The sequence below is a fragment of the Vulpes vulpes genome, chromosome 10 (assembly GCF_048418805.1).
Source record: "Vulpes vulpes isolate BD-2025 chromosome 10, VulVul3, whole genome shotgun sequence".
NCBI lineage: Eukaryota > Metazoa > Chordata > Mammalia > Carnivora > Canidae > Vulpes > Vulpes vulpes.
This window is the reverse complement of record NC_132789.1, coordinates 71,456,898-71,474,037: the sequence shown is the minus strand read 5'-3', so window position 1 is coordinate 71,474,037 and position 17,140 is coordinate 71,456,898. Positions and strand designations below refer to the sequence as shown.

General features: G+C 51.3%; 1 protein-coding gene across 4 annotated transcripts in view; it reads right to left on the bottom strand.

The window, feature by feature from the left end:
- The window catches only part of SOCS2 (suppressor of cytokine signaling 2), a 76,820-nt gene extending 65,908 nt beyond the window's left edge, over positions 1–10,912 (bottom strand). For 2 of the 4 annotated variants that reach the window (XR_011994906.1, XM_072724577.1), the window contains exons 1-3: positions 10,441–10,907; positions 9,438–9,791; positions 7,403–7,854 (exon numbers count right to left, since the gene is read on the bottom strand). Coding sequence is in view for 3 of the 4 variants with exons in the window: in XM_072724577.1 (XP_072580678.1) it covers positions 7,403–7,854; positions 9,438–9,791; positions 10,441–10,489 (855 nt within the window). In the remaining variant the exon portion in view is untranslated. Of the gene's footprint in view, positions 1–6,364; positions 7,855–9,437; positions 9,792–10,440 lie in introns of those variants that run through there. The other 2 variants (XM_072724576.1, XM_072724578.1) reach the window with 2 other exon arrangements.
- Between the last annotated feature and the right edge of the window lie 6,228 nt (positions 10,913–17,140).

Genomic DNA, 17,140 nt, shown 5'->3' with positions numbered 1-17,140 from the left:
AAAGAAGGAAGGAAACTAAACAATGAAATGAATCAGTGAATGAATGAAGCTAGAAGCGAAAAAGAGACCCTGATCTGTTAGAGCTGAAAATGGTATTTAAATGTTAGTAACAGGGCTTTGAGAATGTCCTGTTCCTCCCATCCTAACTCTACAAGAATACCTGCAGACACTACTGTGTCACTAGGAAAAGATACTGAATCAAGAGACTGCCCAGGAAGCAATGTAGTTCAATGTAGGACTGGTACACAGATCTTTTTTTTTTTTTTTTAAGATTCCATTTATTTATTTGAGAGAGAAAGAGAGAGCACATGAGCAGGGAGGGGGAGGCAGAGGGAGAAGCAGACTCAGTGCTGAGCAGGGAGCCTGACCACGATGCGGGGCTCCATCCCAGCACCCTAAGATTTTGACCTGAGCCAAAGGCAGACTGAGCCACTGAGGAACCCCGCACGTTTATTTTGTTAATGCATTTCTCAATTTGTTCATTCCTATTCTCTCAACACTGAACTTGTACAAGGGAGGACACAAATAAACTGATCTCACCCTAGAGAGGTCTCAGTTATAGAGGATGTAATACCCTCATCAGCGGTTGTTAAACCAGACATCCAGGGAGGGGGAAAAAAGCCTAATTTTTTGTGTCTGCCAATTTCTGTGGTGCAACTATTCCCACCGTGGCTAATTCCAATCTGCCCATGATTTACCCATAATGATTTATCTCCCGAAATCCCTAAGTATAATGGGCCCCCTTCTCCATGGGGGATGCATTCCAAGAGCCCGAGTGGACACCTGAAATACAGGTAATACCAAACCCCACGTATACTGTTTCTTTCTTTTTTTTTTTTTTAAATTTTATTATTATTATTATTATTTATTTATGATACTCACAAAGAGAAAGAGAGAGAGAGGCAGAGACACAGGCAGAGGGAGAAGCAGGCTCCATGCACCGGGAGCCCGCTGTGGGATTCGATCCCGGGTCTCCAGGATCGCGCCCTGGGCCAAAGGCAGGCGCCGAACCACTGCGCCACCCAGGGATCCCCTACTGTTTCTTTCTATACCTACGTACCTATGATAACATTTATTTATTTTTATTCTTATATTTTATAGATTTTATTAGAAAGCGAGCATGAACACGGGGCAGGGGCAGAGGAAGAGGGAGAAGCAGATTCCCCGCTGAGCAGGGAGCCCAACGCAGGGCTCGATCCCAGGACCCCGGGATCACAACCTGAGCTGAAGGCTGACACTTCCATGACCAAGCCACCCAGGTGCCCCTAATTTATAAGCCAGGCACCGTAAGAGATGAGCAGCAGCACAGAACAAGCACGATATACTGTAATAAAAGTTGATGGGAGGGTGGCCTTTTTTCTCTCTCAAAATATCTTCTACTGTGCTCACCCTTCTGGTGGTGATGGGAGAGAAGATGCCTATGTGAGCAGGTGAAGCAAAGTGAGCCACACAGGCGTTGTGACGTCGTGGTCGGCTCCTGTGGACCATCTGACCTTACATCAGAACGAGGGTCACCTGCCTCCGGGACCCAAGTCGGGCATGGGGAACTGGCACAGCCGACAAGCAGGCACAACAGTGCTTTAACATGGGGCACTCAGGAGCCCTGGGCGGGCCCTGGGGTTCTCCAGCCCCCTTCCCTTCCTCACACCTGCCAGCTTTTCGCCACTAGGTCCTTTATTAACATCCCCCGTTGCCTGATGGACTTGGTGGGGGGGGGGGGGAATAAAATGAGAGATCAGAGAAGCAGCTGATTTTTCTGTCAGTAGTTCTAGCAAAGGAGATTGAATAGAAGTCAAATCCATTAGCTAGAATGTGTTTATGGGTTTCTATTATCCCCATTCTCTCTGCCCCGTATTACTGCAGATAAGTGAAAGCAGATGCCCTCACCGAATGTGCAAGATACATTTTCTGACCAAATCCCAACTTGATGGCCACAGTCTGGAAAACAGAAATGGGGAGAAAGCAGCTCTGTTGGAAACCTAAGAAAGGTCACATTCATCAAGACGGCAGAGGGGATGTTAACGTGGGACTTGCTCTGGGTACAAACAACATCGAAAATATTTTTCTGAGTGTTAAGAGATCACAGCCACTTTCTGGACCCCAAAGCTAAACAGGAAAAAGCATAGCACACTAACGAGGGGAAGCCGTTTAGCAAACCATAAAATTTGTATCTTTACATGGTTGGAAACTGGGGAGACTTAGAAAAGTTTTATGAAGTTCTGTGATGAAGTCTCACTCTCTCTCCCACAGGAAAGGGGCTCCTTGGGTGGTACTTATGCTTCCAGGGAAGAGGAAGGCAGCTGGCAGCAGTTCCTTCCCTCTCACTAGCGCTCTGGCTTGCCTTCCCTTCCCTGTGTTTCTACCGAGGCGGCACCACAAGAGGAATGGGGCTACACAGACTGTGCTCCTGCTCCCTGAGGAGGCAGCTCAGAGAGGCAGTGGTCTCCAAGGGCCCTTTCTGCTCGGCTCGGGGAAATGTCTGCGGATGGGAACCCCATTCTCTGGGACATGTCGGATCTGAGGCTCCTGAAGCAGTGAGGAAGAAACATCTAGCTTCACTCTGTGATTTCAGCTTCCTTACTGTCCCGAGCACTTGGGATTCCAGGGCTTTCAGAGGCTTTTGGTTAGTAGTTACAGTTAGTAAAGTTAAGGAACCTGAACTCCAGCCACAGAGATGAAGAATTAGAAAAATCAAAAACACATGAAGCGTGAGGGGCATCTGGGTGGCTCAGATGGTTGGTTAAGCATCTGCCTTCGGCTCAGGTCATGATCCTGATGATCCTGGGGTCCCAGGATCAAGCCCCCTGTTAGGCTCCCTACTCAGTGGGGAGCCTGCCTCTGCCTCGGCTGTTTCCCTGCTTGTTCTCTCTCTCTCTCCCAAATAAATAAATTAAATCTTTAAAAAAAAATTACGTGAAGGTGAGAATTCGTGAGAAAATCTACCTAGGCAGGAGGAGAGAAAACCAGACAACCATCACAGGCTCACTCATTCTCATTCTTAGGGAAGTGAGCAGAAGGGGGGATGGAGAGGGTATTTCTATTCCATTCAAATGAAGTGCAATCTAACAGTGAAGAAGGAGCCTCTGATGCTTTACCTTAAAAATAAAAACAAAACAAAACAGAACATGCACACAGCAAAAGTGTGGCTTTGGGGGGGGGGGGTGGCGCGGGGAGCACTGGCTCCTTGCTTCACAGCCTGAAAGGAATCGAGAGAGACTGGAGACAGATTTAACCTTCAGGTATTCTCAATCACTGGATTACCCAGCTCAAGGAGAATATAATTGCCCTCTTTCATTGGAGTAAATAAGGCTGGGCAGAGCTGCGTCAGATGAGCTAAAAGGGCAAACTGATGGCACAACAGGGAGAAAGGAAGGCAGGAATTAACTGTGTCATTAATGCCCGTGTGCAGGCAACAGAGAGAATGGGCTCCACTGGTGAGGACAGGAGGGTGGGGAGTCACCCGAGCACCCACGGCTGTGAGTCACATCTGGCAGAGGCACAAATGAGATCATAACCCTGCGTGGATGGCAGGTTTTCGGTTTTAAAACAGCAAATAGATTAGAGACGTAGCAGGAGTTAAAGTTAATGCTGAATTCTCATGTGGACCAAGACCTCAAGAGCACCAGCAGGAGCTTCCTCCTCCAGGGTGGGGTGGAAGGAGCCAAGAACTGGGATTATCCCACCCAGCATTCCAAAGGCCCGCTCTCTCAACTTTCAGGGGAAGAAAAATGTGATGTTAAAAGCACCGTGGGGCTTGCGAGGTAGCAAAGAGGAATCCTGACAATTCACACATAGGGCGCTAAGGGTCCAGCTTTTACGAAGACTAAAGCCGACCGTAGACCATCTGGGCTCAAATACCAACTCTGCAATCGATTTGCCAAGTTGCATGTTTGTGTGCGTGTTCACGCATACACACAAATCTCCTGACTTCCCTGGGTCTGAGACTCTTCTTCAGTAAAATGTTGGAACTAAAATAGAGGATCTGTAAAGTGCTTCCAAGCTTTAAAATTCTAGGAAATAAAAAATTGGGAGTGGTTACAGGCCTCTTGGTCAAATGAAAGGCCTAGAATGAATGACAGCCTTTTTGATCCAAAGCATTAGAATGGAGACCTGCTCACGGAGACCCTGCTCCCAGAGACGAGAGACAAGACAGGCCAGGCCTCAGCCCAGCTGTTAGATGGAACCACACAGTCTCTCAACCCCCACTATCCTGTGCCTAAACCAAGAAGGGTACGGCCTGGTCTCAGGACATTCTATCCCTGGGATTATTTGATGACGTCTCTGTCTCCTACCCTCCTACCAGGGTACAATTTTCTAAAAGCAGAAAAAATCCTTCCCAAGAAAATAAACACTCCAAACAACTGTCCCATTCTGTTACCTATTTGGATTACATAATTACTATGAAGTCAAGACTTTCTTACTGACACGCCAAGAAAAAACTCTCAGCTTCTAAGCTAAACTGCCTTTTTCTCCACTGCCCAAAGCTCTAAAAAAAACCCCAGTCCCTAAAAAGCAGTCCCTAGAGCCCACTATGATGGGATAGAAAAAATGCCACCGCCTCAAATCTGCTCAGAGTGGAAACTCACATCAAAATATTTTAAGTCCATGGAGATAGAGAAGTTCTGAGTAGTCTTCAATACAGTAACAAAGATAATACATTCCACCCCCACTAATGCCCCAAAGCGCCCACCATAGGGAGAGGATACTGGCTACTTTTCCTGGCTCTGCTGAGGATAATTTAGTCAAGTGTACATCCTAACTTTTTTGGTTCGAATGGGGCTACCAACAACTGGGAACTGGCAGCATTTACCAGCAACCAAAAAGGACAGGTTAACCCTCTCCTGACTTATCTCCACACCAGGAAAAAAAACCCCACCGGGGCCAAAGTGAGTGGAATCCCACAGAATACGTTAATTAAGGTACCCATACTTTTCGGTTGAGGCAGCAGTAAAAAGGGCTGAGGGTTCCTTTTATAGCCTGTTCTAACTTGTTCGTCTGGATCAATGTAGAAATAGCAGCAATTTGCTCTTCGTAATTCCTCTCCAGGAATAAAAAGGGCTAGTATGTTCCTGGAATGCCTCCGCACTACAAATCAGAAGATGCACCTCCTGTAATCACGGAACTTTGCTCATTTGGCCGGTGGGAAGATTGAGATAATGTATGCTTAGTGAAAACTTGGCACACAATAAACTCAACAGACAGTATTAGTAATTATTTAAAAACAAACAAACAAACCCAACAATAGAAAACACAGTGAAACAATCCCCACACTCCTGCCTGAAAAAAAGACGGTCCCCTGATGCTTACAACGCTCTTGGAACTAGAAGACTGAAATGTAAGGCAATAGGTCCACAGCCCGCTCCAGAAAGGTCTCTGCGAGCCTCTGGTTTTTGCATAGTAGTAACACAGGACCCCACCAACTTCTCAGCAGTGAGAAGTTATCAGAGTTTGAATCAGAACAGAAATGCAAAAGACCTTAAATTCCAAAGCCCCTGCCACTGATCCTGTGGAAGTTTTGCCAGAAAACTCAAACATCCCCCCATCCCCCAAACAGCTGTTGTTAGTGGGGGAAAAGGGATAAATAATAAAGCACAGGATCTAAATGTCCTAATGAAAAGGTCCCCATTACAGACCAGACCCCAAGAGTATAGCTCATCTTTAAATTTTAGGCTACAGATTCCTCCTAAGGCACACCTAGCGATCTTTTTGTGTTGGACTCTGCTGTTTAGACATGCAGTTACGTTTTCCTTCCAGGCACAAAGCTGTTCTTCAAGAGCTTCATGAAAATACGAATAATATCATGACATGCGACCAGCAGATTTCACTCTAATTTATAACCCAATTTTCTAATTCACTTGGGGCATACTCATGATCTATGGTGTTTGCTTTCCCAGTAACACACCATAGTATGTAACTATGCAGGACATTTTTTTTTTTAAGGTGGCAAAATGAATACTGTACGGACTCTAAAATTTAGAGGTACATCCACAACAGTCATGAGATACTGTGTGACAGGAAATAAATAGCCATAAAACTGTTAATTTTTATTTTATATTATGTCTACTCAATCCATAAAAGACTAGGACGTGTCACAATTTTTGTAGTTTCTAAACCATATTTTCGGAAGCACACAGGGCATTCGTGTCATGCCTACTCAATTTGTACTAGACCGTACTTGTACTTTCTACACATCAGGCTTCCCAAAATGCAAAGGGCCAATGCGGCCCAGAACTTCAGAGGCCGGTAGGTAATGTCCTAGCTCCTGCTGAATATCTGGTTTATGTCACGAGATGCAAGTTTTTACAGCAACTGTCTATTACCATGAACGTGTACGTTCTCTACAATTCAAAGTAATAAGTGCAACTTGTAAAAGTCAAGTTTTTTTTTTTATTTAATACATTCTAATCAAATAGTAACAGCAGTAAATAAACACTTTGAAAAAAACAGGCAGGTATCCCCCTATATCTGGAAGAAAATTAAGTCAAAGTATTCTACATGGTAGAAGGGAGACAACTGCTGATGTCCATGGTTAGACAATTCAAGGACAACTTGGAAATTTCTACAGCCATTTCCAAAAAAGTCAATGGCAACAGGTTGGGACACAGCTACTTAAAAGGATCAAATGTCTGTATCTACATGGTTTTATTAACAGGGATTGAGTTGCACCTGTAGAGCATGACATTCTTGTCTTTTAGCCTTAAAGGAAAAGACAGAGTCTTTTCTGTGTGCACCAGTTTGAAATGTTTCTAAAATAAGGCTACCTTAAAACGGATTACTACAGTACTCATTCACATCAGAAGAGTTCATACATGTAGTAAAAAGTCAAATATGGGATTTCATGGTCACTTTTTTGGTTGATTTGATTAATTGCATAAAACGGATAAATACTCACAAGCAGATCTGTTTAACAAAACTCCTAGGTACATCAAGAATGCAAAAAGAGAAAATGTCCTACAGGAGGCTCTGATCACCAGGCATCTAAAATTGACGCTAAACCTGGGCCAGTTGGGTTCCTTCCACTTCTTCAGTACTCCTATGTCCAGTTCTTCCCCTACTACGGGGCCTTGCACCTTCAACCTAATAGAGAGGAACCTCAGAAAGGCAAGGCATTCTGATCAAATGTTCCTTCAGCCTTTACTCACGACATTTTGTTTTTAACTCAAAAGCATCAACTGGTCTTGGTTAGCCTTAGGAAGATAAGCATCACTCGGGTGAAAAATATTCGGGGGAACTTTAAATACCTAGCTACCTCGTCACACGTTTAAATTATATTGGCTTCAGCTGTTTTTAGAATTCCGAGTAGTTATCCAGAGCAGTCACTCAAGTTTTGATTCTCTTTTACATAGCTGCATTCGGAGATACTCTATATGAGGCATGGTTAGAAAAAGAGAAACACTTATACCTGGAATTTATATTCTTCCAAGTAATCTTTTAGTCTTGTTGGTAAAGGCAGTCCCCAGACGGTACCGGTGCATTTGTTAATGGTGAGTCTACAGAGATGTTGGAGAGGTGGTGCTGACGTGTAGAGCGGTTTGGTCAGATAAAGGTGAACAGTGCCGTTCCGGGGGGCTTCTGGGCTCGTCTGCTTATCCTTGCACATCTGTACATAGTAATCGATCAGATGAACCACACTGTCAAATTGTTTAAGCTTGGACTTGACACATATGATAGAGTCCAATCTGAATTTCCCATCTTGGTACTCGATTCGCAGATTAGTTGGTCCAGCTGATGTTTTAACAGATATTGTTAGTAGGTAGTCTGAATGCGAGCTATCTCTAATCAAGAAAGTTCCTTCTGGTGCCTCTTTTAATTTCTCTTTGGCTTCATTAACAGTCATATTTCCCCAGTACCAACCTGGGGTTTTTGATCAAAAGGAAAAAGAAAAGAGGGTAAAATAGTTATTATCAAGAATTTTTAAAATAGGGCAAATACTTGGCAACAATTTTTCCAGCTCTAAGTACAAGCGTGTGAGTGAAAAGTCTACCCGAGACTACCATAAATACTTTCGGGAGAAATTTAATGAGAATGTGGGCCCATTTTCTTTTATGAATGCAAACTGAGAGCCAGTTTTCTGTTTTAAGAAGTAACTTTCGGCGGCTGTTCTTTAAATCATCTGAAGATTTTTTTCTCCTAATGAAACAAAAGAACATTTGCAATATGACACACTGGCTGACAAAGGGCGATGCTTCTGAGCACCCTTCAAGTAAAATCAAACTAAGTCAGAAGTAAATCAGAAGTTAGAAACAAAAGCCATGCCGTCACAAAAGTGCAAAACCCAACTCCAGCAATTCCAACGGGGTGAAAACAGACGCAATTGTTTGGAAGGTCGGTGTCCACCCTCCTGCCCAGATCTGCTCAGGGCTGCGCCCCGGTGCAAAGCCCTCGGAAATCACTGCTGTTTGCGCCTTTTCCAAGCGCAGTTCCGGTACAACAGCTCCTGTTTGTTGCTTTGATCACAACTACCTTAACAACAGTCACTGAGAAATGAGGGAAGCCCCAACTGATAATTAGTGCTTCAAGTTTACAATCGGCCACTCCTGGACTTTGCCCTTAGTCCAAACCCGACCACCCCCGGCGGTCCCCGGCGGTCCCGGCTGCATCGGCCCGCGCCAGCCGCGGCCTCGGCCGGGCTTCAGCAGGGACTCCGGGCCCTTCTGCACAGGAGGTCAGAGCCGAGTGCTCACCCCCGCCCCCCGCCCCTCACCCCCACCCCCACCCTCACCCCCACCCCCACCCCATTGCTCCGATACCTGCCGTCCGCGGCCCAAGGCGCTGACCGAAAGCCTGTGGGGCGGCAAAGACCCGAACTGCGAGGGACTCTTCCCTCTCCCTAGAGCTACCAAAACTTCAACTTTACCCCAAACGTAAGCTTTTAGGATCCAGATTCTGAAAGCTTCCGTGGTCCGCCGGATTATCCCCCCACCCCACCCCGATCCTTTCTTCTTTCCGACGCCGGGAGGCGACGGCGGGCCCCGCGCAGCGCAGGGCTGTCCTGGGCACCGGCAGCCGCCCCGAGGCCCGCGGGGCAGGGGTCGGGGGTCGCCGGCTGCTCCGCACCCCCCCCCCCCGCTCCGCGGCGCCGCAGTCGGTCGGGCCCGGCCACTTGGCCGCCAGGACCCCGGGCTGCCGCGGCTGCTCCGCTCGGGAGCCGGATGCGGCTGAAGCCGCGGGCAGCGCCGCCGCCACTCGCGCCCTGGCCCCGCGGGAAGGGAGGCGCCGGGCACTTCCCGACCCCCGGGCGGCCGCTCCCGAGAAGCGCCTCTCGCGCCCTGCCCTCCCCTGGGCCTCCGAGTCCCTCGAGGGCCGCTGTCCTCTCGCGTCGCCGGGGGCCGGGCCGAGCGGGCATCCTCCGCCGCTGCAGCCCGTCCTCGGTGCCCCCCGCGCGCTCCCCGCGCGCTCCCCGCCCGCAGCGCCCGCGCCGAGGCGGCCGCTCCTACCTGTGTGGCCGAGCTCCCGCAGGGCCTTCGCCAAACGCGCCGCCTCGGGGGTCGGCTCCTCCGCGGGCCCCGCGGGCCCCCACTGGCCCGGCGTCCCTTCCGCGCCATTCCCGGAGGGCTCGAGGCACCGCAGGGTCATGGGAGCGGGGTCCCGGCGGCAGACAGGTGCCCACCCGCGCTGGGGCCAGGGGCGGCACACGTCCTTCCTGGGCGTCAGAGGGGACCCCGAAACGAGTCCCTGCGGGGTATCCGAACTGCTGGAGGGGGGAGGCTGGGGTGCTTCTGGTTCTTGCTCCCCACGCCCCGGTGCGCGGATGGCAAAGTCCCCCGCGAGCGCGGTCACCCACAGTTTGCCTGCAGAAAGAAAGTACGGGGTTCGGTCGGTGCAGACTGGACCCCGCGGCTGGGGGGGGGGGGGGCAGACGTGGAAAATCCCGGGGACTCCTCCGCGTCTTTGCTCCTGCGCCATTTAACCCCCGGCATCCAGGGGCCGGCCCGGCCCAGCTGTGGAGAAAGGATAAAGAGCCCCGCAGGGACCCAAGACCCAGGAGCTGCCGAGGGGGGAGGGGTGGGGAGGGACGGGGGGGGGAACAGGGTGTCTTCCCGCCCAGGGCTGCTAGCGGAGCGCGCGGGCCGCAGAGCCTGGGCACCTGCGGGCAGGGCGGCTAAGCGGGCCCCCGTGCAGGGCCGGAGCGATGCCCCGCGGCACTCCCTAGCTCCCGACCCGCGCCGCCCGGGGGCCCCGGGACCCAGCACCCTGAACCGCCAGCCCGGGCGCCAGGAGCCGGAGCCGACGCCCCCCGGCGCGGAGGCCGCCTCGCCCCTCGCCCCCGCCCCCGCCCCCCAGCGCCCGGGTCCGGCAGAGGCGGGGGCGCCGCTCCCGGGGCCCACTGCGCGGCCGCCGCCGCCGCGGGCGCTGTCGAGGAATCGGCCCCGGCGCGCAGCCCTCGCGGGGGCTCGGAGCCGCACCCCCGGCCGCGGCCGCCCCACGCCGGGCCCTTACCTCGGCCTCGGCCGCCGCCTCCACACCAGGCGGCCTCCCCGGCGGACATGGGGCGGGGGCGCCGGGGGCCCGGGAGAGGAAGGGTGTCCGCCGAGGTTCCCCGTTGACTTTCAACTTGGGACCCAGAGGCCCGGGGATGCGCCGGGCGGCGGCCGGAGCTCTCGGCGCGCGCGCAAACCAAGGCGCGGGGATCCTCGCCTGGAAGCCCCGGGCTCCGAGGTCCCCACCCGGGGCGGCCGAGGAGGTGGGGAGAAGAAAGGGAGGAGGCCGGAGCCAGGGCGGGAGGGAGGGGCGGCGGATCAGGCTATTAGGAGGACTATTAATTGGGATGGCGGTTTGCGGCGGGGGAGGAAACTCCGGAGACTTCCCGTCGCCCAGGAGCCCCGCGAGCCGGCGGCAGCGGCGGCCGCGCGCAGAGCCGCGCCCCGGCGCCCGCCCCCGCGACCCCCCTCGGGGAGGAGCCCTCGCGCTCCCCCGACCCCTACCTGCCGCCAGCCCCCGGCCGAGCTCCTCCGGCGCCCCGGCTGCCGGCGCGCGGGGTCCTGAGGCTGTGCGCGCGGGGCTCCGGGGCGCCCTGTCCGCGGCCCGCGCAGCGCCGGGAGCGGCGGGCGGGGAGGCTCATGCTTCAAGGGAAGCCCAAGGCCCGCGAGCCGCGGGCGGGCGGGCGGCGAGACATGGCAAGAGTTAAACGTCGGTCCCCGGAGCGGGGTGTGCGCGCGACTGCCCGGCCCCGCGCGCCTCCCTCGCTCCCCGCCTCCCTCCGCGTCCGCGCCCGCCCGGCTGCTGCGGAGGCCGCTTTCCAGGAACTTTCCAGGAATCCGCCTCACGTGACCGCGGCCCCCGCTTCTGCTTTAAAGAGGCTCCGGCGCGAATGCGCAGGCTTCAGGGGAGGCGGGCTCAGGGCGCCGGGTGCGGGGCCGCCGGGTCCCCGCCGGGTCCCCGCCGGGTCCCCGCCCGCCTCCGGCCGCTCAGCGCGAGGGCTCCGCGGGGCGCCGTCTCTCCCAGCGCCCTCCTCTCCCCTGCACGTGCCGCGAGCCGCGTGGGGGAGACCAGACCGGGCGCCCCCGGCGGCGGCCCCCCTGCTCGCCAGCACGTTAGTGGAGCGACAGCGGCCCCCTTGCAGGCCCCGCGCGCCGGAGGGAGCGGGCGGGCGGCGGTGCGGGCGCCCAGGTCCTCGAAGGCGGCGGCCGGCGGCCGGGCGGAGCGCGGCGCCTCCTTAAGCGGCGCTGGCGGAGAGCGGCTCCTCCCCCAGGCGCTCCGGCCCCCTGTCTCCTCCTCTCCGCCGCCGCCGCTCCTCCGCCGGCTCCTCCGCTCCTTCCCGCCCGCAGCCCCGCTCACCTGCGCCCGCGGCGGGGCCCGGCGCCCTCACCTGCGCGCCCCCGCGGTGCCGGGAGCTCTAGTCCCGGCGGCTCCCCGCAGGCCTGGCGCCCGGGCACCGGGAATTCGTTAAGATCCCGTCACTGCCCGCGCGGAGACCCTCACCTCCTCCCACCGGGTCGGAGGCCCCTGGCCTCAGTTGGAACTCGGCGCCCGGCCTGCACGTCCGCCTCCAAAATGTGACCTACTTTAAATGTGACCTATTTTTTTTTAAAGCCATTAACACTCACGGGAAAACCGGATCCCAAATTTCGATGACCATTTTTCTTTGAAATACTATTCTATTGCATCACTGCTCAAAAGCTTGAAAGGTCAATGGCCACTTTCTGTTGAAGCAGGGGCTAAGGGGAAGTTGGGCGAGGAAGGGGGAGGCGGCGTGGGGGAGGCGCGGCTCGCGAGCCTTGCCTGGTGCGCCCCCTGCTGGCCCCGAGAGGAAACGTAGGCCAGCTTCCTGCCTTCTGGGCCAGGAGTCAGGGAGCAATGGTTTTCTCAACAATTTTCCTGCTTTTGAGTAAATAACTATGCAGACGATAGGCAAGCGAGCAAGGAAGTGAGGGGGGCATCTTCCAGCTAACAAAGGGCTTTGGCGACGTCAGAGTCATGTGCATGGAATCCAGTTTTTTTTTAGAGTCTTCCAGGTGGAGGGCGGATCTGATTCAACCCTAGTTGAAACTCCATAAAACAGCTAAATGATTTTGCCCAAGTTATTTACTGTCTTTGGACCCTCGGCCTTTTTTTTTATAAAAGAAAGGGACTGGACCCCAGTCCTGGCTCAGGGACTGAGATGAATGAATAAATCAGATTCCATGGAGAGTTTGTGTGTATAGTCTGAGGCCCAGAACCTTTAAGAACCACTAGTCATCTACTAGGGTTCACTATGTTCTAAATTATTCCATATGGCTTCTTATTCCTTGGTAGAGAATCCCAAACAAAGGGTTCTGTAGTTTAAAAGATTTTAAGCATTTTACGAAGAGAAAATAAATTTCTGTTTGTCAGCTGAATCTTCCAGCAACCTTCCTTAATGTGATTTCCTGTTGCCTCCTAACATGTGCTATTCCCTGTTTTGCACACACTTTTCCCTCCTCCTGGAATGCCCTTCCCGTATTGGGTGTGTGGCCAGCTCTCCTCATTGAGGTCGGAGCTCAGAGTCATTCCACAGACAGTATCCATTAAAAATTATGGGGATCCCTAGGTGGCGCAGCGGTTTGGCCGCCTGCCTTTGGCCGGGGGCGCGATCCTGGAGACTCGGGATCAAATCCCACATCGGGCTCCTGGTGCATGGAGCCTGCTTCTCCCTCTGCCTGTGTCTCTGCCCCTCTCTCTGTGACTATCATAAATAAATAAATAAAAATTTTTTAAAAAATTACGATAAGAGGGGATCCCTGGGTGGCTTGATGGTTCAGCGCCTGCCTTTGGCTGGGGGCGTTATCCTGGGGTTCCGGGATCGAGTCCTGCGTCGGGCTCCCGGCATGGGGCCTGCTTCTCCCTCTGCTTGTGTCTCTGCCTCTCTCTCTCTCTATGTCTATCATGAATAAATATATAAAATCTTTTTTAAAAATTACAATAAGCATAATGCCAGCTATTGGGGCACCAAACTTCGTAACAAAGTAAGATTTTGACTTTTGTTTCTGAAATGTTTCCCAGGGATGCCCAGCATTTTGTTGGTCTTTTTAATCCCCAAGAAACACATATGGGAGCATCTTAGGAAAATATTTATAGGGCCATGTTAAGTGAAAAAAAAAGAGAGAATATGAAATTGTAACTATGTTATGACTACAACATTATAACATTATGTATGCCTCCGGGCAAAACAGAAGAAAATGTGGAGAAATGAAAGCCGCTGTTTCTAGGGTGGCGGGATATGGGTGAATTTTAAAATTTGATTTTCCTTGATACATTTCCAGTATTTTTTATATAGTTATCATTTTCCAAAATTGCATGTGGATCAGGGTCTTCTTTTACTCTCAGGGAATAGAGTGCAGTTGTAGAATTTATGACCCCAGTACTGTTGGGTCTCTCTCCTGGACTCCCAGAACTGCCATTGCCTTTCACATGTCTAATAGACATCCCTGGTTTAACGTGTCCCAAACTGAGACCCGATAATTTCTTAAAACAACCCCTTTTAAGAAAAAACCAAAAGCAATTCCTCCTTCATTCTCCCCCCCATCTCTGAAAAATGCCATATCTGGTCTCCAGTTGCTCTGGCTAACAGCCCGAAAGTCATCTTGACTGCTCCTTTTCACACATCCCACGTCCTATGTGTTGGCCAATTCTTTGACTCTGATTTCACAATAAGCCCAGAATTGAAGCCCTTGCCACATTTCCACCACACACCAGTCCAAGCCTGGCTTACTAGTCTCAGCCTGGCTTACTGCTGCAGCCTCTTCCTGGCACCCCTGTCCCTCGAATGGACTCTTCCTGACAGAGAGTGAGCCTGTTTAAACCAAGTCATGGCATGTCCCTCCTCTGCTCCAGTCCAAATGGCTGCATCACACCAGACGGAATGACAATATCTGAGTAGCCACTCACAACGGCCTACAAGGTCTGGTTGCATTTACCTCCCCGATCTCATCCCCTGCTGCTCTGTTCCTTGATCACTACTTAAGACACATCGGACTCCTTGCTGTTTCCAAGACCTACTACCCTTGCTCCTTCCTCAGAGCCTTCTATGCTATCTCCTTGATCCACCATGCTCTTCCTTCAGATATCTGCATGGTTTGCACCCTCACCTCCTCAGACCTTTATTCAGTGCCACCTTCTTAGTGAGACCTTGCCTAACCACCCTCTTCAAAATCAACCTGCCCACACACACATTCCTCTTTCTTCCCTGCTCTAGTTTTCTCCTTAATGCTGATCACTATCTAACCTAGTTTATTTTTTTATTTATTGGTCTGGTTTTCTCTCTTTTTCACTCGAATGTAAGCTTCATGAGGACATGTATTTGTCTTTGCATTGTTCGCAGCTATATCTCGGCTCCTCCAAATAGTCCCCAGCATTTAGCAGGCATTCCACAGGACTGGTGAGTGGGGGAATGGATGGGTGAATGGTGCTTTAGTAGGGTGGCTTTAACGTTAAACGGCCAGCCATGGATCCTCACTGTGCTACCACTTGCTACATGACTGAATTTGGTAAAAATCTGTATCTCATATCTGTTACGTTCAGTGGGGCAGGTGCATGGCTGCAGTGGGGAACTGTCATTCCACAGAAGAGGGAAGGGAGAGTGATTTTCACAAAGCTGGGAGTTTCTTCTGTTGCCTGCATTGAGGGATTGCCAAGCCTTGGAATCTCTGTGTGCCAAAGTCAAACTGGATGTTCTTGATTTGCCATGCAGATGTTCTAATATTGGAATTGACAGGTGCTCCACACTGAGCTTTTGCCTAGCTGCAGAGAGTGTTTTAGTTTTTGTTTTAGGGGTGGAGGAAGCTATAAGATGATTGTTGGCTTTTGTGTCTGAAATACCTGTGAGCACTTTTAGGGGGCACCTGGGTGGCTCAGATGGTTGTGTCTGCCTTCAGCTCAGGTCAAGATCTTGGGATCCAGGTCATGATCTTAGGGTCCCGGGATGGAGCCCTATTGGGTTTCTAGCTTGGTGGGGAGTCTGCTTCTCCCTCTTCCTCTGCCCCTCCCTCTGCTCGTGCTTTCTCTCTCTCTCTCTTAAATGAATAAATAAAATATTTTTTTAAAAGTGTGCTTTTAATTGGACACTATCTCTTTTAAACTTTGCCATGTCACCATCACCACCACAACCACCATCACACACACACACACACACACACACACACACACACATGCACCATCCTCATGAATCCCTGTGATTCTGAAATCCACTCCACTGGAGAGCATGGACCCAGTCATACCTAGTCAATAGAAGTGTCTTATTCTCTTGGCCACAGGGTTTGTCCAGTATCACAGCCCAAGCAGATTATTTTGTTAGGATCTGATGTAAGGTGCTGTAAGAGGAATGATCCCTCCCCTTCTGAGATGATGAGCAGTCATAATGACCATGTAAGCTGACTTTTCTACTGTGGAGGAGGCCATCAAAGGATGAAAGCAACAGAGAAGAAAGGAGAGCTCAGGTTTGAGTGAGAGGGAGAGATTCTTAAGTACTTGACTCCAATATGCCTGAAGCTGCACTACCCTTGGACTAATCAGATACCGGACAGAGCCAATGCGTTAATCCTTCCCTATGTAGTTTGATTTGGATTTCTGCAATTTGTAATCAAAGACACTGTCATGGGGTGTAGTGAGTTGGATAGGAAGGGATCTGTGGGAGGGAGTGGAATAGAGACTTGAGAAGATAAAGAACAGAGCTATCTTCCATATGATGAGCATCTCTCACTTCTCTGCTGCTTCTCAATACCAGTTCCCTTTTACAATGTCCTGCTTGCTCCAGCCCCATAATGGAGGACACTCCCTGGTGTCCTGGCTGGCTTCGGGGATTGCAGAGGGAAAAGCCAGGCAGATGGCTTTCCCCTAGACTTCTAGGACCCAGGAACGTGGGAGATGGCCATGCCCTTGGTCTTTCTATGCACAGAAGTTGAGGGAAGTCATGTTCTAGGACAATAGTTGTTAATATAAAGTAACAGATATCTCAGAAATTCTGATAAAAATCTACAGGCCAGAGTTAACAAACCACCCGCCTACGGGCTACATTTGATCCCTCAGGCTATTAGGGTTGGTGTGCCAAGATTCTTTTTTAAAAAATGCGAATCAAATTAAAATTCTGGAGATTTCACTCCTAAAGTGATCCAGGTTTCTGCTTTCTCTTAACCAGCCCTAAACTCTGTCAACACTGGATTCCATTCCTTCAAGGCCCCTGTGGAAGGCACATTCACTGTAATCCCCCTGTTCACCACGGTCTTCACCATCACCTGTGGTCTCCCCAACACCGAACATTACTTGCCATTTGTCATCACCCTTGCATTTGTTGTTTCTCTTGTGTTGGAGAAGTATTTCTCTGGACCCAAGTCTCTAACAGAAGTAGGGAAATAAAAGATCCAAAGACTAGATATTTCGAGACAAATGGGAGAGACCTTATTTCTCTGTAGAAGTGAAACATACTCCTCTGTGTGTAAAAAGCAAAGTGTGGCCAGGTTCTCATACCTGACCTATTTCACTCTATGTTCCTCTGTGGCCCAGGCATTTGTGTACAGGCTCTATCTAAGACTTTCTCTGAAGAAAAATGTTCTGGAAGCATAGATTTAGGGGATCAGTTAACAATCTGAGGGCCAACTATGAATCCTGAGAGTCCTCTTGACCTCTGGTGAGAACCCTGTCCTAAGGTGGCCTCCATTGAAGTACTGCTCTAAAGAAAAAAGTCTGC